The sequence below is a fragment of the Teleopsis dalmanni genome, chromosome 2 (assembly GCF_002237135.1).
Source record: "Teleopsis dalmanni isolate 2A chromosome 2, ASM223713v2, whole genome shotgun sequence".
Classification (NCBI taxonomy): Eukaryota; Metazoa; Arthropoda; class Insecta; order Diptera; family Diopsidae; genus Teleopsis; species Teleopsis dalmanni.
Window position 1 is genome coordinate 181,305,241 of NC_051847.1, and position 21,996 is coordinate 181,327,236.

Below are 21,996 nucleotides of genomic sequence, written 5' to 3' on the forward strand. Positions count from 1 at the left end.
CTACACGGATCAATGCAGTTATTCAAATTTGTGCCAATCAGTCATATTTTTGTAATGATCATATCTTATAAGATCTGGTAAAAATTGGAAAACTTTGACTAACATATTTTGGTAATGATCAAATCTTATATGACCTCTCAAAAATCGGAAAAGTATGGTTGAGAAATTTCGACACATTCCCCGTATAATCTTGACAATGCACAATAATGTTACTGTTTGTTGCGACCTCTTCAGAACTAAAAATAAATGAAAAGTTTTGGAACAAATATATCTGTGTAAAGGGTATCGAACTTTGGTAAGACCACAACAATGTTATTTCTGTTGTTTTGAATCCAATATTTTGTATATAATATTATATCTAAAATATTTTCAGATTGCAGACACGAATGTTCTTATTTGGGAACATCATTTCTATTATATTTCTAAAACACCAAAAAATTATTTATCTATTAAATAATTATGAAATATACACCATATAAATTCTTCTGCAAGTGTCACTGATTTAAATTTTGGAAAAAAATTTCAATATATTATATCAATGGTACTATATACATTATAATGCCACGATTGAACTTCTTTTAATGGCAAAGTAACAATACCCACAATTTGTGTTAAATCTTCATATCAAATATTCATTCAAATACTTGTTCATTAGATTACTAAAATAGACGTTTTTTTATTATAATATGTTAAAGTACAAATATAATAAATATATTTACCTAAATAAGATATAAATTAGTTTTAAAATTATTTATTCAGTTGGAAAAAGTCTCGAAAATAATTTAAATTTAGAAATTTTTATAATTTTATACAATTTTGAAATATTAATTAAAATCAGATTTACGTAGTTGCTATAAAGGGTAGCTTTGAAAAAGTCATCGATCAGTGAGTGCTGAAGATCAGCTAAGAAAGGTAAAATGTTTCTGAAATACTTTACCTACGGTTTATTATTCATCTTAGGAATATTTTCGATTCCACACGTAAAATGTGCTGTCAAAAGCCCAAAAATCATAGGAGGAACAACAACAACAATATCACAAGCACCATTTGTAGTACAGATTATTAGATTCGGATCTACTCTATGTGGAGGTGTACTGATAGAACCAACTATAGTTCTCACCGCTACACATTGTGTATACGGCTCAGTAGCTGCAGGAATACAAGTTCGAGGTGGGACTACTGACTTAAACACTGGTGGAGTAGTAAGACAAGTGGCTAGAATAGTTATAAGCAACAAATACAGTACCAAAACTCATCATATGGATATAGCAATAGTACATCTAACAACTGCACTAACTGGTACTAATATTGCAACAATCGCTTTGGGTACAAAACCACTTGCAAATAACGTTGCTGTTAAAGTTTGGGGTTGGGGTTATGATGAATCTGGTGTTCCTTCCAATGTATTGCGTGTCGTTAGTCTTAAAACTTTGGCCAGAACAACATGTGCTCGAAAGTATTCACTTAGTCCTTCAAAGTTTTGTGCGTTTGCAAATGGTAAAGATTTTTGTAAAGGAGATTCTGGTGGTCCACTTGTACATAACAATAAATTATATGGACTTGTTTCACTTGGAAAGGGCTGTGGGATAAACCCTGGAGTTTATACAAGTATTGCTTCAGCTCCAGTTAAAAAATTCATTGCTGCTGGTAGAAGAAGAAGGTAACTTAAATATCTAGCATGTGAACATGGAAAAATATATTATACAATAAATGAATAAATATATCATAATGGTGTGTTCTTAATTGAAATAAGCATATATATTATATAAATAGCTACTTCTTTTACTCCTTTAATATTATTGATATTTATGTGAAGTTCATTTATAGGTATAACTACATTATAATATTGAGCATATAATACGAAAAGTAAAAAACATTGCAATGATCATATTCATATTATAATAGTAATAATATAATAATAATACAATTAAAAAAATAAAAAAATTAGAAAAATTTCGAAAAATAGTGAATTGTAACAACAAAAATTTTTCTTTTCTTTTAATTAATTGAATTTTTGGCTGACTATAGCCATATATGACATACCTTTCGTCAGTGGTGTTGGAATTATACTTATATTTGATTACTCATAAATAATTTTTTGAGACTGCAAGCACCAAAGGTTCACCACGTACCCTACCAAATTTAAAGCTCAGACTGAGTGTTCGTTAGGCAACTGAACTTGGAATTCACTTACTGTGTTATTATTTTAACATGATAAATAAACGAATTAAACTGTAAAATTTTAACACTATTCAATTGTAAAATTATCTCAGCATGATTTTATATTATTCTTTCTTGTATATGGAACCTAAACTAGGAACATTTTACATAGAAAGTCACGCTAATGTTACTCTTTGAAAACGAAACTGAAAACTGAAGATAGCAAAACCTCTCTATTAAATACAATAACACTACAAAAAATTTTAAGCATATACATTATGAATACATAACATTTCTATATATAGTATCAGTTGCCTTTATACTTTAAGGGTAAATAATATGAAAAGGGTAATAAAATGTTAAAAAATTTAATAACGCAATGAAGAAAATAAAGCCTAAGAAGAAACTATATTTTAGATAACCTAGATGAGGTGATAGATCTAGTCATATCCATACTTGTGCACAAACTAGTCTTTTAGTTTTTAGGACAGACGAAGATTATACTCCAGATACAAGTTCTTGTAACAAAGCACTTTTTATATATGAAATATAATATCTATAACCATTGGTTATGTTTTATTTGTAGCGCATAGGGCTAATTTGTAACGCTTAGCTGATAAACCACGTTGTCTTCTCAAAAAACAGCATGATAGAAATGTTAGATACTTCTCCGAATATAACTAAAGGTCAGAAAGCCTTTACGCAGATACGCATTCTTCGCAGTATAATCTTTAATAATTGATTATTTAATATAACTAAAATATCTTTCACAAATTAATTTTATTTTTTGTAAACTAGAGATCCCGTGACCATAATTCACTAGATCTCTTCACTTCACGAGATTGTATAAGAACAAATAAGTTCAAACTATTAAATGAATGTCTCATAAAAGTTAAATATCACAAATTCGAGGCGAATGCTGATGTTTCCATTGATTTAATTAACTACAAATACTTCTAAGCTATAGAATATGAGATATATATCAAATATCATTATATATCAAATAAATTTTAAAACATTAAACCATAATAAACTAGTTTATATAACTACAAATTATTTCTTTCCACATTGTAATAATAAATGTTTCGGCAGATACCTAAAGATCTTAATTCAAGTTAATTAAATAAATATATTATAATACTAACAGAATTATTTTATATTATAAAATATATATTATTAATATACACATAAAGAATATAATTACCTAAATAAGAAATGAATTGGTTTATAAATTATTTATACAGCTGGAAGAAGTAACAAAAACATTTCAAATTTAAAAACTTTTATTATTTCGCACAGTTTTAGAAATTTCAAATTTCCAGGTATACGTAGTACCTATAAAGCACAATTCTAAAGACAACGTTGAACAGTAACTGCTTAAAATTAGCTTGGAACGGTACAATGTTTTTGAAAAGCTCTATTTGCGGTGTTTTACTAGTCTTAGGACTATTTCAAACTGTACAAGTGAAATGTGCCGCCGTTGCCCCGAAAATCATAGGAGGAACAACTACCACAATATCACAAGCTCCATTCATAATACAGCTAATAAGGAACGGACAAACAGCATGCGGAGGAGTATTGATTGAAACAAATAAAGTTCTTACTGCTGCACATTGTGTAGCTGGTATCACCGCCGCCGATATTCAAGTTCTAGGTGGAACGACTAATTTGAATAGTGGCGGTGTTCGACGCAAAGTAACTAAAATTATAAGATCAAAACTCTACAACACCGATGACTATAATATGGATATAGCAATGTTACACTTAGCATCTGCACTCACTGGTACCAATATCGCTACAATCGCTTTGGGCACTACACCTCTCGCTGATAACGTCGTTACTAAGGTTTGGGGTTGGGGTATAGCTGATGACGGCACTCAATCTAATGTTTTGCGTGTTGTTGATATTAGTACTTTGTCCAGAACATCATGTTCCGAATACTATTCATTAACTACATCAAATTTCTGTGCATTTACAAGTGGTAAGGATGCTTGCTTCGGAGATTCTGGTGGTCCACTAACACATAACAATAAATTATATGGACTTGTTTCATATGGAGCTGGGTGCGGAACGTATCCAGGTGTTTATACAAGTATTGCTTCAACTCCAATACAAACATTCATTACCAATGCGAAAAAGGCATAAATGTTATACAATATATATCTGAATATGTTAACAGAGAAAAATATAAGTCTTAAATGTATATATAGAAGAGGACGAGGGTGGAATTAGTTTTCGCCGGTTCTTACACGTATAATATTTTTAGGACTTTATGTATTAAATAAAAATTTTTTACAGTAATAAAATCAACATTTTCATTTCATAAAATTAAATATTTAAAATATTTAATATTATTTAAATTGATACTGTGTTAGTAATTGAAGTTAACACTAGAAATCAAATATTTATAGGATATGTCAACTATAGGAAATAAATATTATTTAGCAAATTTATTCACAACTTCTGTGCATAAGTGCCAATATTTTGTCATTATTTAAGTAATGAAATTGTAGTTGAACTCAAAATCTTTAAAGATATATTACTTAGCAGTCCAAAAACTGTTTATACAACTGTTTTATGTTTAGCAAATAATCTTTATAAACAAATAGGCACGTTTTTTATCTAAGACGTCTACTTCTTTATAATGAAGTTGACGATTCTAACATTTTAACTATCGGTGGCACAGCAATAGTAATTTCTCAAGCACCCTTCATAGCTCAATTATTTTTATTGATTTTGTAGACGTTAATAATAGGAATGCTTCTGATCTGCAAGTACGAGCTGATGCAGTGGCCTTAAATGATGGTGAAGTTTTAACCAGTGTAGTAATGATAACCATAATATAGTGTTTTATATTACGAATAATGGAGTATGGATATCGTTATGTCTGAATGAATTTCCTCACTAATTAGAGAGACTATTACCACAGTTGATTTGTCAACAGATGGCACAAAAACAAATCCTCATGGTGAATTGATAATTTGGGGGTCGGGTAGTGATAATACAGGCTATTAATCAGATGTTTTAAAATACGTCAATGTCAAACAACATCAAACAATTTTGATTTATTTATTTTTGGCAAAACTAATGCAATGGTGATTTAGGTAATCTAGATATATACAATAACTAGTTTAATTGTTTGGTCATTTATGATTGTGGTTGTGGTATCCATCCAAGTTTATGAACTTCTTAAGTAGAGTACAGGACTCATAAAGTCAATATTACAATATCATTTTATTACAACAAATTCGTATTATGCAAAAAATTTAACAATAATTACAAATCAAAAATAATAAAAATATAGTAATATACATATATATATATAAACATTTGATACATCGTATATAACAATAAGAAGGCGCAGGTATGTGTCATCGACATCATCATATAATTTTGTGTTCTTAAAAATATGCAAAATTGTGTTTAATATTACTTAGTTTTTAAATAAATTGACAATTTTTTAAACAATTATACATATGTTCTTAAAAAAACAAAATTATCAATAAACATTTGATAAAAGAATTTTGTTTGCCGGCAATATTATATTAATAATTACACAAGTGTTTTTTTCTATATAACACCGTACAATGTTATATATAAGTGATTTATTATTATTATTGTTATAATTATTTGTTCAAGAGTTAGATAGGTTTGTGTGTGAAATTTAAAAACTCTCTTAACGGATTCAGATGGTCTGGAACCAAATCTGAAATAAATTAACTATATAATACAAAGATTGGATTATTCTTACTGAGTACGTTCCGTCAATAGGTAGAAATAAACTGAATGAGTGAATTTTTGAACATACAGACACTTGACCAAAGTCGCAAGTTCCGGCTGTGCTGGCCACTTGTGGTTGGATTCGAAGGGGCTGTAGTCAATACCCAAACTTAAGCGGGTAGAATGATTGAGGTATTGTTTTATTATTCTTTCGCCGTGAAGAGCATATTCATCACCGGGAGCTTTTACCCAAAGATCAGCAGAGGTTTAGGATCGGTCTCACATCACACCAAGGTGAAAGTTATGTCTTGCACACATTTCTTCATTTGGCACCGGCGGAAATTCTTGAATATCCAATTGGAATTTAATTGATGCCTTATATCAATATCCGTGTTTTTGAACACCGTAGTGTTAAGTCTCCACGGCATAGAATATTACGTACAATAACTATTGAGATTTAGTACGTATTATATGTTGAACGTATTAATGTAGTAATTAATTATAATAACCTTTTTTTGAACACTACCATATTATTGTTTTTTTACTAAGGACCATAAAATTTAAAAATAATAAATTGTATGATTATTTTAATATCCTTTATGCATCTCTGGTCTGATGTACATTGAATTGAATATAGTTACTTGGAAATTTTTTGTGCTTATTTTCTAAGAAGTGAGGTCTCAGTGGACAAACTGCAAGCTATATATTCATACCTATTTAATTTTAATCATCGACCATTTTTAATCATCTCGCCAACCAGCTGTGGTTTGCGAACAACCAGTTGAGAACGAATACATTTCAAATAAGTGAATGTTAAACCCAAAATCCTATTCTTTATCACCAAAAGTAGAAATGTCCACATTCTTTTGTGATATATGGTAACGATATACGAATATAACTGATAGTTATAATGTAATAAACAGTAAATGAAGGGCTTCTAAATCAAACGAATACTAATGTTAAAAAACGCATTCTATAAGTATTGAAATAATCTGGAGCGAGTGGATTAATCTGAAATATATATTTTTTACAAATCGACTAATTTGCTGATGATATCTAACTTGTATTAAGCACAAACACTATATATATTATTTCATTGTTTCAAATATAATATTTCTTAATACAAAAACCACGAAAAAAGTTTTTGGTAGTTACAAAAGACACTTTTAAAGTAAATAAAAATATATTAAAATATATCGCATTGTAAATACAAATTATTTTTAACCTAATATAAACTTAATTAATTTTATTTTATAAAACTAATGTATATATTTATAAGAATTAATTCAAATGTCTTTTAATTTAAACACAATTAAAATGATTAGACCCAAAAATATAATCCCTCTATTTTTAGGTTCGCTGTTATAATTGGTTTAGACAAGAATATATAAATAAAAACTTTAAATATTATTTAGTTACCTAAAATTATGCAAAATACTTAAAATATTTTAAACGATATAAAATTCATAATTAACATATAAAAATTAAGTATGAGTAATAAACTACTTAGCAAACTACTTTTAAAGTAAATCCACAACATGTCTACAAATAAGTTTCCATGAATACTTCATAATTTGTATCATATTTATTTGCAACTATACACGTGATTCAGTCTATCCAATTAAAGACCCCCAAAGCACTAAGGCAGATTAAAGCTTAGAGATACCTTCAGAATTCTCTGAAACACTATAGTGCCTGACAAAAAAAAGTGATGATCTCATAGTTTAATCCCTCTGATAACACCAATGTTTAGAGATAGATATTTTCTTATCATTTTGCAGTGGTTTTAATATATTTATATACAATAAAATTACAATTCCAATGAAGTATTTGAAGTAAACAAAGTCATGCTGATGTATTAGGATTATTAATCAATACGTGTTAGGGATATATCTTCATACACTTATTCAGTAAAGAATATTTTTATTACTAAAAATAATTTTTTTTATAATCTAAATTAATTAATTTAATGCCCAATAAGCATCTATTCACCAATGATCATTTGTTTCAATGCAAATGATCATAGTTAGCAAATATTAATATATTGGGTTGAAACACTGATGCTGGGGTGCAATATTGCTGATATATTAAGCTATCATTTTATTTTTATTGAAATTGAAATTTTTTGTATTATCAGACCCTAATTTTTTTAGTACAGAATTATTCTTTTTTAGTACTCAACTATTTTTTTAAAAATTTTTTCTGATCGTTTCAATTCTTATCAATCTATTATATTATGACAATTATTTTTTTTTTGTTGCCTTTTAACATTTAATATGGAATTGATCAGTTAGAGAAATTCAAGTCACAAATCCATTGGCTTTAGTTCTATACGAATATCTTAAACTCCATACTGGTTTGGTTAGTACTGAATATATAGAAGAAGTAGAAATTATTTTTACAATTTACTACTCATAACTTTGGTAAAAGAACAATAAAAAGTTATCTTTAAATTCTCATTATTTACCATATTTAATTATTTTGCTTATGCAAATATGTAAATATTTATGCATAAGAGAACGGCAGCTCTATGTCAAACACTAAAGGTGTACACTGACTGACACAGCAAACACAAGAGCAGCAAACAGTTCAAAGCAATTCTCACTTCAAATGGAAACATTCATGCAATCAACCAGTTGCTTTAACTGTCTACACTGAGTCTTAATTGGATATTAACCACTTTAAGTTATGTACCAATCACTAAATCCTAGAAAATTATGTTCGTGCTTAATCACCTAAACACTACAGCGTTCAGGTCAGTCAAGCCTTAATCACTCACTTTTTTTTAGGCGTACAACAAATGGCTTAGTGTCAGTCGAATGCACTTTAATTTTTGTAGCAGGTGCCGCCAAAAAGGCACCTAAGGCACTAACCTTAGACCTCAGCAAAAAATGTACTTGTTTATAATTGTATATTATTGCGATAAACATGAGAATATTCAGTTAGAGAATTCAAAATAAATTGTATGAAATAAATAAATCATATAAACATGTATATATTATACGAGGGATGTTTGAAGAATTTTGCGACTAATAAAAATTTTCGAATTTGTTGTTATTGTTATTTTTTGACAATATATTGTTAAACTGCTATTTTTCCAACTACAATTTCCCCTTTTAAAACCCCCCCTTTAAATTGTGCACTGTGTCAAACTTTTCAAAATATATATTTACGATGGACAAAAATTAAAAAAAAAAAAATTAATTAATTCTTCTTGTAATTGTAAGCGGAATAAATGTTGGTCCAACAGTGATGGTAGTCTGTGGTTAACAATAATAGTCTGTCACGTGTGCTTATAGTTGATCCCGAACCCGGTTGATCCCGAACAAAAAACATAACAGTCAACAGCTTCAACTAAGGCGTAACCTGCTCCGCACGACGTAACGGTGCTAACAGATCACTGCGTACTAGAAATGCATGCTATGAGACTGAGTCTACTATAAAATGACCTCTGTCATGGTTACGGCTCTGCGGATGAGGATGAAACTGTGCTCGACCCTATATATCAGTATCTATCTTTGGTTAAGAGTAGATATAAAATCTTCGGGTCATTTTTTCTTACAAAACTGTCCGAGTTGACCGAGTTGTCATTATGCAAAATTAGGGACTTAGCCAAGTTTATAGCATTGTTAGGTTAGTTTATTTTTACCTAAATAGATCAGTCATGCTTTTCCACATTTCTTTCTGGCCTACGTATGAACAATGATAATCCGTTGCATTACAACGCGTCATGAGTTGAGCTTAAGTGGGGTTTGGGCACAAATCGCTACTCCTACCTAACCTAACCTATGCTTATAGTTAGAGTGAGATTAAAGCAATATGTTTTCTTGGATTGATGACTCAAGTGTTGAAAAGAATTTGAAATAATTAATAGAGTTAACAAGGAATAAAAGTATGCAATTTAAGTGAATTGAAAATATTGAAAATATTAAACGTTGCTATGTTGTAAATATAACATTACTATTGTAATACTATGTGTCCCCCATAAAAATCCAAGCAAAAATGATGTCAAACTTATGGTAGATTAATAGGGCTTTCGATTCTCTGTGCTTCGACCCACCCATGAGTCGACGGTTCGACACACATAAGTCAGTTTCGAAAGCAACTAGAAAACTAACATTATGGGAACAAATGTAAGCATTTAAAATACTTATTTTTCCTCAATTAGTTATTTATTAGTGGTTATAATGTTTATCTTAATATATTTGAAACAGTTTAAAGTAACTTATATTAATATTTGGCATATATATAAAAACTTTAGTTATTTTTCTAATTAGTAGTATTCTAACACCTTACGGCACTGAACACACCTTCTCACTTTTTAGTAGAATTTTACCAAAAAAAAATGGTAAAATCATTTCTACTTATTCTGTTAGACGTAGCCTATAGTGTTCGAAGATCTCCATGTGTCTCAAACGCAAGATCATCAGCTGTAAATGTTCAAAAAATAATAGTTGAAATGAAATGCAGAAAATATTAGTTCGGAAAAAAATCACAAAAGCTATGCCTAACAGACATTTGTATAGGAAATAATATTGTGTATTCAACTTACGTGATTTTGCTACCGCACAGTGGCAGAAATGTAGCAACCATTGGAAAAAGCCAACAAAATCTTTTCCCAGAAACGTGCTTCAATGCTGTTCCGCAAGAAACGTTAATGATTTGCAGCACTTCGATGCTGAGATGTGTCGTGAAATTTACATAGTTGCAAGTTGCTTAGAACCACATTCCAAAGCAACCCATCACCAGTAAAAAATTCCGTATATAAGAAGTTAGAAGATATAACAAAAACCGAAGAAGTAGCATAAGTGCTTTCTTTCTCAAGTGCAAATTTCTACTATAAAGTTTCATTATAACTGAATAAAAATATGTAAAAAATACTGGCAATAAACTTTAAATTTTGTTGCATGGTCTCTCAACTCATTTATTCCATTTAATGCATTTTAGATAATTTGGGATAATTTATCAAGAAGTTTCGCCATAGCAACGACATTGGCCTTTGAAAATTTGAAGCGTTTTTTAGTGAACGAATTTTGCAAAATTGAAATCGATTATGGTATATCAGACGTCAAGTCAAACTAAAAGGATTTCATAGAGTTGAAATACTTATACTTCTTATATATAAAACTCCAAAAATAATGTTTTTTTAATGATGAACAATAAATAGGATATCATAAGCTAGATCTTATCTTTAAATAATAAATATCATAACATGGCATTGCTATGGTGTACTCTCCCTCCCATTGCAGTTCTTTGCCTTTATCTTTTTCATTTGAACGTTGATCTGCATTTCAATGCACAACTAACTTTGAATTGCAACAAGAAAATAAAACGAAATAAATTATTTAAAATGATGATGGTGGTTGGTGCCACGCGATCATTTTTACTACGCTGCAGTTATCTGCAGAATTAAACAAACTTCTCAGCGCGAATAGTACGCGGTGCACACATGCCACACTCGCCACTCGACAAAATAATTTATGAAATTTGAAATGCAACCACGCACGTTTCTTGGCACAAACCGGCATCTGCACTCTTCGATATTTTTTTTTTGTTTTTTTTGCTTATATACAATATATTTTTTTATATTCTGTTCATTGTTGATCATGTTGCATCTCAATACATAGCACAATGCGGTATGAATGAATTTCTTTTCAGTCTAGAGTTGCCAAGTATTTTCTTTCGAGTATTTGATCTTAATGGCGCCCCAACTTTAAATCAGGACTGTTTACTATGCATTTAAATTATCGCAATTAGGTTAGGTTAGGTTCGGAAGGCGCATAGGTTGTTAAACCATTTGGTTTTCCAGATGAAGTTGAGGAGATCCGATAAGGTTGCTTTCGTTATTTCTTCCAAGTCAGTGAAAAAGCGGTCCCTGAGACATTGAAGTTGCTTTGTGTGAAGTCCTGAACAGAGACAGAGGAAGTGGTTGATAGATTTTACCTCCTCTTCATCTTGGCAAATCCTGCATAGTCCTCTTGTTGGAATTCGCCACCGTTGGAGCATAGGTGCAATGGCACAGTGCCCCGTTAGTACTCCAGTAAGCACACGAACTGCAGGTTTGCTGAAGCCTAAAAGGCTTTTCGTTTTATTTTTGCCCAACCTAGGCCATAAGGTTCTAGTGACTTCACAGTCTTCACGGTTAGTCCATAAATTGTTTGTCACCGTGTTGGTGATTTCCTCTATCATCCTAAGCAGTTCACATATTCACATATTATGCCAAATAAACCAGATTATCTAGACTTCAACGTAATAAACCTCTTAATCTCAGCTCATTTTTCTAATTACTGGAATGAAGTTTCCAACACTCCTTTCAGAAGTGTCGATTCATTCTAATAGGTAGGTAATAGGTAGTCCTAATAGGTTTAACACTATGGAATCGATGCTTTTCACCCACTGTAAAACAAAAATCTACTTTGTGGTCACTAGTATATATATATATTGAATCCTTTAACTCCTAGGAGGAGCATTGGGCTACAGAATTATTGCAGACATACTCGCATTATCGCATAAATGACTTTTGTCATTCAATGACAAATGCTCTGACAGTAAATATGGTAAAGAATTTGAATCTTCACTATTTCATATTTGTATAAGAAAAGGTTTCTGCTATAAGAAACCTTTATATAGAAATAGGTTTCTGCTACAGGAAACCTTTATATAGAAATAGGTTTCTACTACAAGAAACCTTAAGTTTGTAGTATAAAGGGGATATAAGGCAGATATTGAAAATGATGCAATAAATCAAGTTAGGTAAAAAAAAAAATTATATATAATTCATGATAAAAAAATTTGTTTTAAATATAAAATTACATTAATATAAAATAATAATTAAGAATAAAATAAAGTAGAGGTACAAATAAACTACGTAGAGTTCTACAGAAATATAGATATAGACAAAAAATAAACCTAGTCTCAACTTCAACACTTTATCAGAGACTACCTTATATATTTTCATTGTCTTCTTTTATGACTCATGAAACTCAGATTTTGCAGATAAATCACAAGATATATGTACCTTTAATGGTCTCAATTTTATTAGATCAACAGAAACCGTCGGTAAATTCGCTGCTATATACAGTTATTAAATTTTCTTTTGTTAATTATCATTGCACAATAACATTATTATTGTACTTCTTTCTTTAATATATTAAAACTGCTACAATACAATGTTTTTAGTTTTATAGTGTTTGTAATTTAAAGAATATAAGAATTATAAATTATTAACTTGTACGATTTATTTTAATGTATCTAAATAGCTACTATAAATTTAATATAATAATTTAAAAAAACAAAAATGAAAGATATATCAATGTATAAAACAATTTATTACATAGGAGAAGTATCTGGTGTCCACTGTATTTTTTTTTTTCCTTATAAAATTAATATATTAAAAATGATATACAATACGCAATTGCTTTTGTGGTTATATAGTGTTTGTTACTTAAAGTATATACGAATTATAAACTAACAACTTGTATAAGTTATTCTATGAGAGTATGGAAATTCAAACAGACCTAGAACCCGTTGTTATTCCATTATACTATAGAATTCAATTCACTAATGAACGCTCCTCGTGCTTTAGATGCTTAAGACTTCTGCTTTTAAGATAGTTTTTCAGTTCTGCTATATGGACTATATTTCATTTGTGATAACACAACTGGTTATTATTTGTGTTTAAGTAAGCTTTAGTGTAGAGGGTTTCAATACAACTTAAGACAAAGGCAAAAAGCTTTTCTCGCTACACTCGCCAACAATGTTAGATCCACGATCTTTAGGTCCTTAAAAAAGCAGCATCAAAAACTTATGATCATAATTGGAAGAAATATAAAAAAACCTTTTAAACTTAAAACTTTATTCTCTTTATATCTGGTTTTTAATATATTGGCAACTCTACTCTACCCGAATGCCACATTATATTTTTATTCCTTTTACATTGTTTGAAAATTTCTTAAATAGGCCGCACAGATAGTTTAGGAATTTTTTGTATTTTATTTATTATCGGATTTTTTTAAAGCGATGGTGTTGTTTTTACAATTGTGTATGTAGGTCGCTAGTTCAAATACATATATACATTTTATGTGGACCTGAATTAATTTGCTTAAAGAGATAGTCCACGCATACTTTTAAAGAATAAAAATTTATTTAGTAATTATGTATAAAAGATACAAAACCTCTCTACTAAAAGATGCAATGCATTGAAAGTATTTAAAATATTTACAAATTTAACTCTTCTATTTTTGTTACAATGTTACTTCTATTAAATTACAATGTTAATATTAAGTTAAAACGAATTAATAAATTTTTTTCAAATTTATCTATTTTCAAAAAATGAAAAATCAATAAAATGAAAATTGAGTTGATAAAAATTGTATTTTTATAAAGGGAATTTACATTTTTATAACTAACGAATGTATGACTTAAGTTGTGATCAAAGTTGTATAATCAAATAATGATGAGTTTTAGTAATGATAATTATTTATACTGAATAATATATTAAGAATTTATTACTCATGATTGTACACATAAGAGTATAAATAAATTTTCAAGTTCAAATGCAAGTAAGCATCATATTAACTAATTTAATTGAGAACTGAAAAGCATTTAGTAAATAAATTTTTTCAATGTTAATATTGTTCTGTTTAAAAATCAAGCATTTCGGTACTTTAGTGAGCTTCAGTGGTCAAGACTCCCACTCCAACGTAATCCAACCCGAGGGCATAAAACTTTGCTAACAATATAGGAATCCTCTTAGACTTTTTGTATCATGGTATCATGGTATTTTGTATCATTGTATGAAGATCTGGCACCTGACTACGATTTTTTACACTTCTATCGTATATATCATATAATTCTATCGTATTTATTATATTTGAACAACATTACCTTTTAATTGGACAAAAAAAGCAAATGCAAAAGCTAGCTTTCCTTGTGAAAGACATTGCAGACAACTTTAGTTCCTAACATATAACTTACAGTCATAACCAACAATGATACGACAGCAAGCCAACAATAAACAATAAATGTATAGCTATATACAAGACATCTCAATGAGGTCATCAGATGTTTTCTTTTAACATATAAGAGATGCTTTGTTTTATAAATATCTACGAGTTATAGCAACCTCAATAACCGAGCAATAACAGGCTTGCATAAAATACCTCATACAATCTATAAGATATTACCAAACCATTTGAATAATGAGATAATAAAAGCTATTACGTTTTTGAAATGCATTATCTCTGATATACCTTTATGTAAATAAAGTGTTTCACAAACATTTAGAAAAAAACGGGGTGTTTCAATGAAATTGTTAGTGTTTCACTGAAATTATTTGATTTTTTTTCCATCTAAGACGAGCTGACTTAAATTTAAATGTAAGGATGATGATGATGTTGATGTCGGTATTCCATATTATATTAACCTAATACAGGAGGACTGAGGATTGACGGCGAAAGCTAAAATAATATAAGAAATAATTAAAAACTAATTATTGTCAATTTATTTAGGTCATATTTATTTATAGTTAATATATAAGAATATATAGAATTTTGTGGCCAAACGGAATATCAAATCAAGACCTTTAGTCCAGAACAAATGTAAGAGATGTCAACCTTGAAATTCGCAAAAGAAAATTTGGATGGATCGGGCATACACTTCGAAAGGCTCCTATCGCAATTTGTACGCAGGCATTGGTATACAACCCGCAAGGTAGCAGAGGAAGAGGTTGTCCAAAAACAACATGAAGAATGTCAACGTTAAATTAAATAAATACTGTTTCGCAGCCCCTAGGAAGAAGATTAAGCAATATTACTGATATAAAGGACGTAGCGCCAATACCCAGTAGAAGAGGCTGCTCGAAATCATATAATAAAAAAGAATACTACTACTACTACTACTACTACAACTACTACTACTTATACAGAAGGATTCTAAAACAGTTTACATAATGCCGACAGTACGGCTAAACTATTTAACTATTCCAGATGTGTTCTTCAGACATATTGTCTGATAAGCTAATTCATTCGCCTTACAATTGTCTGTGATAGCACTATACCCGGGCATAAAATTAATTGGATATTAAATTATAAAAACTTATACTACAGTATTATACCAGAAGCTAACTCTTTTTATATATTAAATGAAACTTTATTAATTAAAGTAAGTAATTTAGTATATAAAATACTACTTGTACATAATCAAATATAATAATTTGACCTATTAATCATATTTTACCATCTGGTCTATCATGCATTAACAAAACCTTGCCAGTGCTCAAGTATCTCAAATATATAAATAATTACACTATTTATTATTTATTTTTAGTCTTCTTGTGAAGTTAAAGACTCAAAAAAAAAAAAACGAAGAAATTAAATCAAATAACGAACTCCAGTAATATTTTTATCCCACAAGAAAAATTAAAGGCTGCCAGTCTGGTCATGATTTCATGGTTGGTGGCGTTCATGCAACTGCAGTTGGTGGCAATTGCAGTTAAAGTTGCAGCAAAAATTGAAATTAATACTGCCACATTTCGCTGTGGCTTAAATTCATTACTGTTGGTTTAGTGTTGAAACATCCGAAAGTGGTGTAAAAAACACTTTTAATGACTTTCAATGCATTAAATATTACAAAATATCGCTGGCAATTACGTACTTGGCAATAAACTAATGAGCTGGACTTTGTATCTCAAACAGCCATTTAAAACGCAAATAGAGTCTCAATTAATTATTTAATTCAGTTCACTTAGACATCTATTTTTTTTTATTTTCATATAAAAAATTATGTTTAAATTTTTACGATTTGTTTGCATTCAAGCCATTTAATGCATCGAAACGGATTTGTAACCTGTCAACATGAAAAATATATTCCAAATTTTGTAATTTTCTGCTTAAAAGCACCATTTTATTTTTTTATATTTAACATTTATTTGATTTGATCAATTTTATAATTAAAGTAGAATTCAGTAAAATCTTGCGGACTAAAATATTACTTCAGCAGTATCGTTAGATTGCCATATAGTCACCAATAAAAAAGCAATAAATATGATTTTTATGCTTTCTAATGTTAATAAAAATTAATGGCACCTTTTAACAACATTTGACCACAAAAAAATATGGTCTAAAAATACTAAAATATCAAAAAAGTCACTAATAAGCAATTTTTATTCAGACATTAAAAAAAATTAAAAATTATTATTTTTTTTTCAATTTTATTTCCACACTAACAAATCAGTAGGAAATTTTTATGATAAAATAATTATGATGGAAATGGTACTAATATTCCGCAAAGCAATTTATTTTGCATGATAAGCGTTAATAGAAATAAAAATCTTTTCTTCTACAAAAAGAAAGGAAAATAATTTGTAATTAAAAACTGAACTCGTTCGCTTCAATGGATGCTTTTTTAGTGTAACTCCCCTTCTAACCATATTCCAATTTCACCTTTTCTTTTGCATCAGATTGTAAGAAAAGCATGTCTTTCACCCTCGATTGACCTACATTGGTTACTCGTGCGTACACAAAATGAAAATTAATTTAAAATTTATAAAAGAGTTTAAAAACAGGAGAACTTTAACATTAAATAATAAAAAATAATATAATACAACATTATTTTAACATGTTATTTTTATTTTATTTTTTTTAATTACTACTTTAAACTACAGAATATATTTTCTACTAAAGAATCCACACTATTCAAAAGTTTCTAAAAATGTTTTAGTTTAAAATTGCTGCTTACTATAAGCGGAGAAAGATACTACTTTTGAAGAGATTACATTTGAAGTCTATATCTGTAGATGGTTACCTGCCGTAAAGACTTGACACCATGGTCATCTCAACACACGTAACAGAATAACAATCCAATAAATGAGCCATCATAAAGAATGCATCCAGTACCAATTAGAATTATATGTTTGGTTGCTTGGACATTAGTCTGTATCTGTAATGTAACTGTATGGTTACCTGTCGTAAGGACTTGACAGCATGGTCCGCTCAACTCACGTAACAGGATAATAATTCGATAAACGAGCCATTATAAAGAATTCATTCGGTACCAATTAAAATTATATGTTTGGATATAACTTTCTTCTTGTTAAGAAAGTTATATACGCTGTTATTTGGGTCTCAGCGAACGGATCAAATAATTAAAACCCACATTGGGTGAAAACATGTATGATAACACTTTTCCTGCATAACTTTAGGTGTTAACTATAGCCACTACAACACTATCTTTTGGAACCAACCCAGTGTGAAGACAAATGAAAATTTCGTGATACCAGATTCCACCTTTGGTAAGGTATTGCAAGTAAAAACCTACGTGTTATTAATTATACTCTAAAACAATACGATGTGCTGTCTAAAAGATTTAAGTCGGCTTTTACGACAGGATAGATTTCTAACACCTATCCTGAGCTATAAGAGTTATACCGCGATATTGATATACCACAATAGCTATCACAATAGATCTTTCTGTTAAAATATTCTTCAGAATTTGCTCTTTCATTTGATAAAAAGATTTATGAAGAAATATTGTAGGATGGAAATATTAACGAAATATAGGCAGATTAAATGAGAATTTCATCAGACTTCAACAGATAAATACCTTTAAACACATAAAAAAAGTTAAGCACATAAAAATTCAGCAGAAATGGAAAAAAATATTTCGGCTAGAAAGATTTTTGATTCGGTATACAGTTATGGAAAACGCAGTATGACAGTATGAAGATACTATGTACTAGCAACTAGCGATAGCAATTCACTGATCGGGCTGAATGGCGAAAGATGCAACCAAGGATGACACACGTTTGTAGTGGTCAAAGAAAAAATAAAAATTCTGAAATGGAATTTATTTAAAGATATATGGCATTCCATCTTAAGCTTTACTCAATGAGTTGAGAGAAACTACTAAATATCATTATCGATACAAAACATGTTACATGGGTTGCTATTTAATGTTTGATATATAATAAGAACTTTATGTAAGTCGAATAATAGTTTATTCATGACACGTAGGTCTAATAATATACCTTATAATATAATACAATAGCATAATATTACGTATGACGTGTAGGTCCTTTGTTACCATAGGGGTAGTCAGTTTTTATATTATATTAAAAATTTTAATATTAAAAAATGATCAGTGAGTAATAAGTAAACATTAATACCATTGATCTCTGAAACAGCTGTATGATGAGCCAAAATTATTTTTATTTAAAATTCAGTTTTTGAACTGAACCAATTCAGTTAAGTTTAGCTAATACACGACGTGAAGAATTTATCCATATTATGGGAGCATAAGTTTTAAAGTTAGAGAATCATATCTCAATATATATTTGTATAGATTAATTCAAACTAATTTAAAACTAATTTAAAAGAAGGAAGAACATGATATTAGTATATATATTAGAGGAAATATTAATATGTACCATTAGGAAAAAAATGTTTAAATTTATTTTAAAGTTCTCTTTAAGGGAAAACTTCCCGTCGAGAAATGTAAAATAGCAGGTAAAATCTAGAAACATAATTTTGCAGCGGCACTTATCATCATCTGAAGTCTACATTTGGAGCGAAGTACTTAACGCATACGAAATACCTCCCAGAGAAGCTCGTACACCAGGCAGCAAAAATCAATAATGCGAAAGGCGAAGCAGATAAACGTACAAATGCTAAACAAACCCAGCAGCGACGCGAACGCCAATAACGACTGAGGCCAGTTGAATAACCTCTCGTCTACTTGGGCTTTACTTATTTAACTTTGGCACTATAGTTTCTTAACAATCTCTGAAGGATCTGAGGTAATACGCGCACTAAAATCCCAATCACTCCATAAGCTGGGCTTTGTAACGGTGCGTGTTTGTACTTCAATTTGTGCGCTTCATGTGTTATTGAAGCATTTGGCTTTTGTAAACATTACAAGCACCAGCGACGCATTACAGGTGTGTGACTCCACTGAATCCACTGAATCCACTGACTCCAGTTACTCCAGACGCCTTTCACATACATAAGCAGACAGACTCACGCGTCGATACACAAGTGCGTGTGAATTATTCTTGCAATTTACGCATTTGTAACGCTAATTGAAACCAGTAACAGAAATGTTGCGTATACGCAATGTGTGACGCGAAAATAATGCGACTAGACTACTCTTACACATTTTCTGAAGTGTTTATTTGTTTATCTTTTTTTTTTTTTATTTTTGTCTCGTAGTCTGTCTGCAAAAATACGCAACGAAACAATGAACTTTGCACCTACTAAACAACAGACAAAGCAAAGGTGTAAGTCTGCTCAGAATGCGTCCGTCGTCTTTGAAAATGCAATTTGAGATTTCATTAATAGAGCATTGCTTGTGGTGCTTTCTTTGGTTTTAGCGGAAACCAAATTAGCAGAACAAATGTACTCGTCTGGAGTGATATAATTTTTTTTTTGCTTTTTGTTTTATTATGAATTTTACCACACCGATGCCAAACAATCTATTATTCTTTATATGGGTTAACATAAATGAGATATCAAATTAATTATAATCATATAAGTACTTTATGCAAACGGATATACATAAGATTTAATTGATATTGGCTTAAGAATAATACGTTCATTTTATTTATAGTAATTATAATTAAAGTTAATTTAATTTAAATTAATTTATATAATGTGTGCATATGATCTTTGGCTACTTTAAAAATGCTGTGGTGCCTAATGAAGTTGAAGATGGAAAATTAGAATAAAGACTAATTTTCTTCTAAAATTACGTCTCTACTATTTTTGTTAAAAATAGTATTGTAAAAGAGTTCCTCTAAAATATTTCCAGAAATAGCAATGGTTTTGCTCACCTCCTTCCTCCCTTTGTGACACTTATAACATAATTTTATTAATAATTTTGCACGAAACCCATATCAAAGTTAAATTGTTCCATTCAAAATTCAATTTATGCCAAAAACTGACTTACTGCTGTCATTGATAAATAGGAACCCACGCAGAGAAACTCTGCGTTTCTCATAACCCTCACCCTCACATAACCCTCAGTTTCGGAAAAAACCATTAAAAACTTCCTCTGTGAATGCCCGGGTTCAGCGTCTAGAAAAAATAGGTTCTTAGAGAGATATTTCTTTAAGAGCTTATCAAACTGTTCATTGGTAAAAACGAAAAACGTATTGAATTATCTAAATTCAGGGGTATGAATTTAGTCTGTATTCTTCTATCTTAGAAGAATACGAAAAGTCGTTAATTGAGATACATGAGAAGTTATCTGATGGCCTGGCACTACAATCAACAAACAAAACCAAAAATCATTTTATAAACCCATAATTAGACCATATTTTTAAAAACCTTTTGCTATTTCTTAATAAATACCTTTAGTGCCTATTTAATAATTCCCGCTTAAGTGCCGATTTGGCACAAAATGATATACATAGTATGTCTGAATTTTAAATATTAGTTTAGTGGCTAATATCGAACACTGAAAAACTGGTCCTTAGTACAGAAATCTAATTTTCAGTCTCCAGTGTTCTAAAATTACGTTACATAAATCAGTATAATTAAAAATATAATAATCCAGGATTATATAGAGAAGCTTTTCAACCAAACTCTCGAAATATATAATGAACCTTTTTTACCAAGCTCTCCAAACTGTTGCCATGTTACAAAAGATTTACTTGGCTGAAATCTTGCTAAATACATAGTATAGCATACACCTTCTTTTTCATCAATACCTGTTTTCTCATTATTTGCAGAGCTTGGTTTTTTTTATGAAGACTGATTTCGTACAATAATATTATATGAGGTCAACTTTTTTGCAAAAATCGGAACAATTAAAAATCTGATCATCTAGGAATATATTGAGTGCTATACATCCAGCCAAGCTATCTAAGTTATAGGTGGGTTTTAAAAGATGCCTTTGGTCTAACAATGTCATGTCAGCTCCGGCAGAAATTTTTCATTATATTGTTTCTTATTACTATACTACTTTGAATTCATCAATACCGGTTTTGTCAGTATTTGCGGAGCTTGCTCTTTTTTGACCTAAACTGCTTTCATACAACATTATCGTATGACGTTAACCTTCCTGCAGCTTTAAGTTTATAGTCAAAAAGTGCAGAACGTTGATGAAGTGCAGAACAACATC

At 29.8% G+C, this 21,996-nt stretch overlaps 2 protein-coding genes across 2 annotated transcripts; both read left to right on the plus strand.

Moving 5' to 3' along the window:
- The first annotated feature begins 917 nt into the window (after nt 1–917).
- LOC119676301 (trypsin alpha-3-like) lies at nt 918–1,664 on the plus strand. The gene has a single exon (XM_038087542.1). The coding sequence runs from the start codon at nt 918–920 to the stop codon at nt 1,662–1,664; it is 747 nt and encodes a 248-aa protein (XP_037943470.1).
- Nucleotides 1,665–3,509: 1,845 nt separating this feature from the next.
- LOC119685015 (trypsin beta-like) lies at nt 3,510–4,436 on the plus strand. Its single transcript, XM_038099180.1, has one exon. It carries the CDS (start codon nt 3,562–3,564, stop codon nt 4,303–4,305), a length of 744 nt encoding a protein of 247 aa, XP_037955108.1. The 5' UTR covers nt 3,510–3,561; the 3' UTR covers nt 4,306–4,436.
- The last annotated feature ends 17,560 nt before the right edge of the window (nt 4,437–21,996 follow it).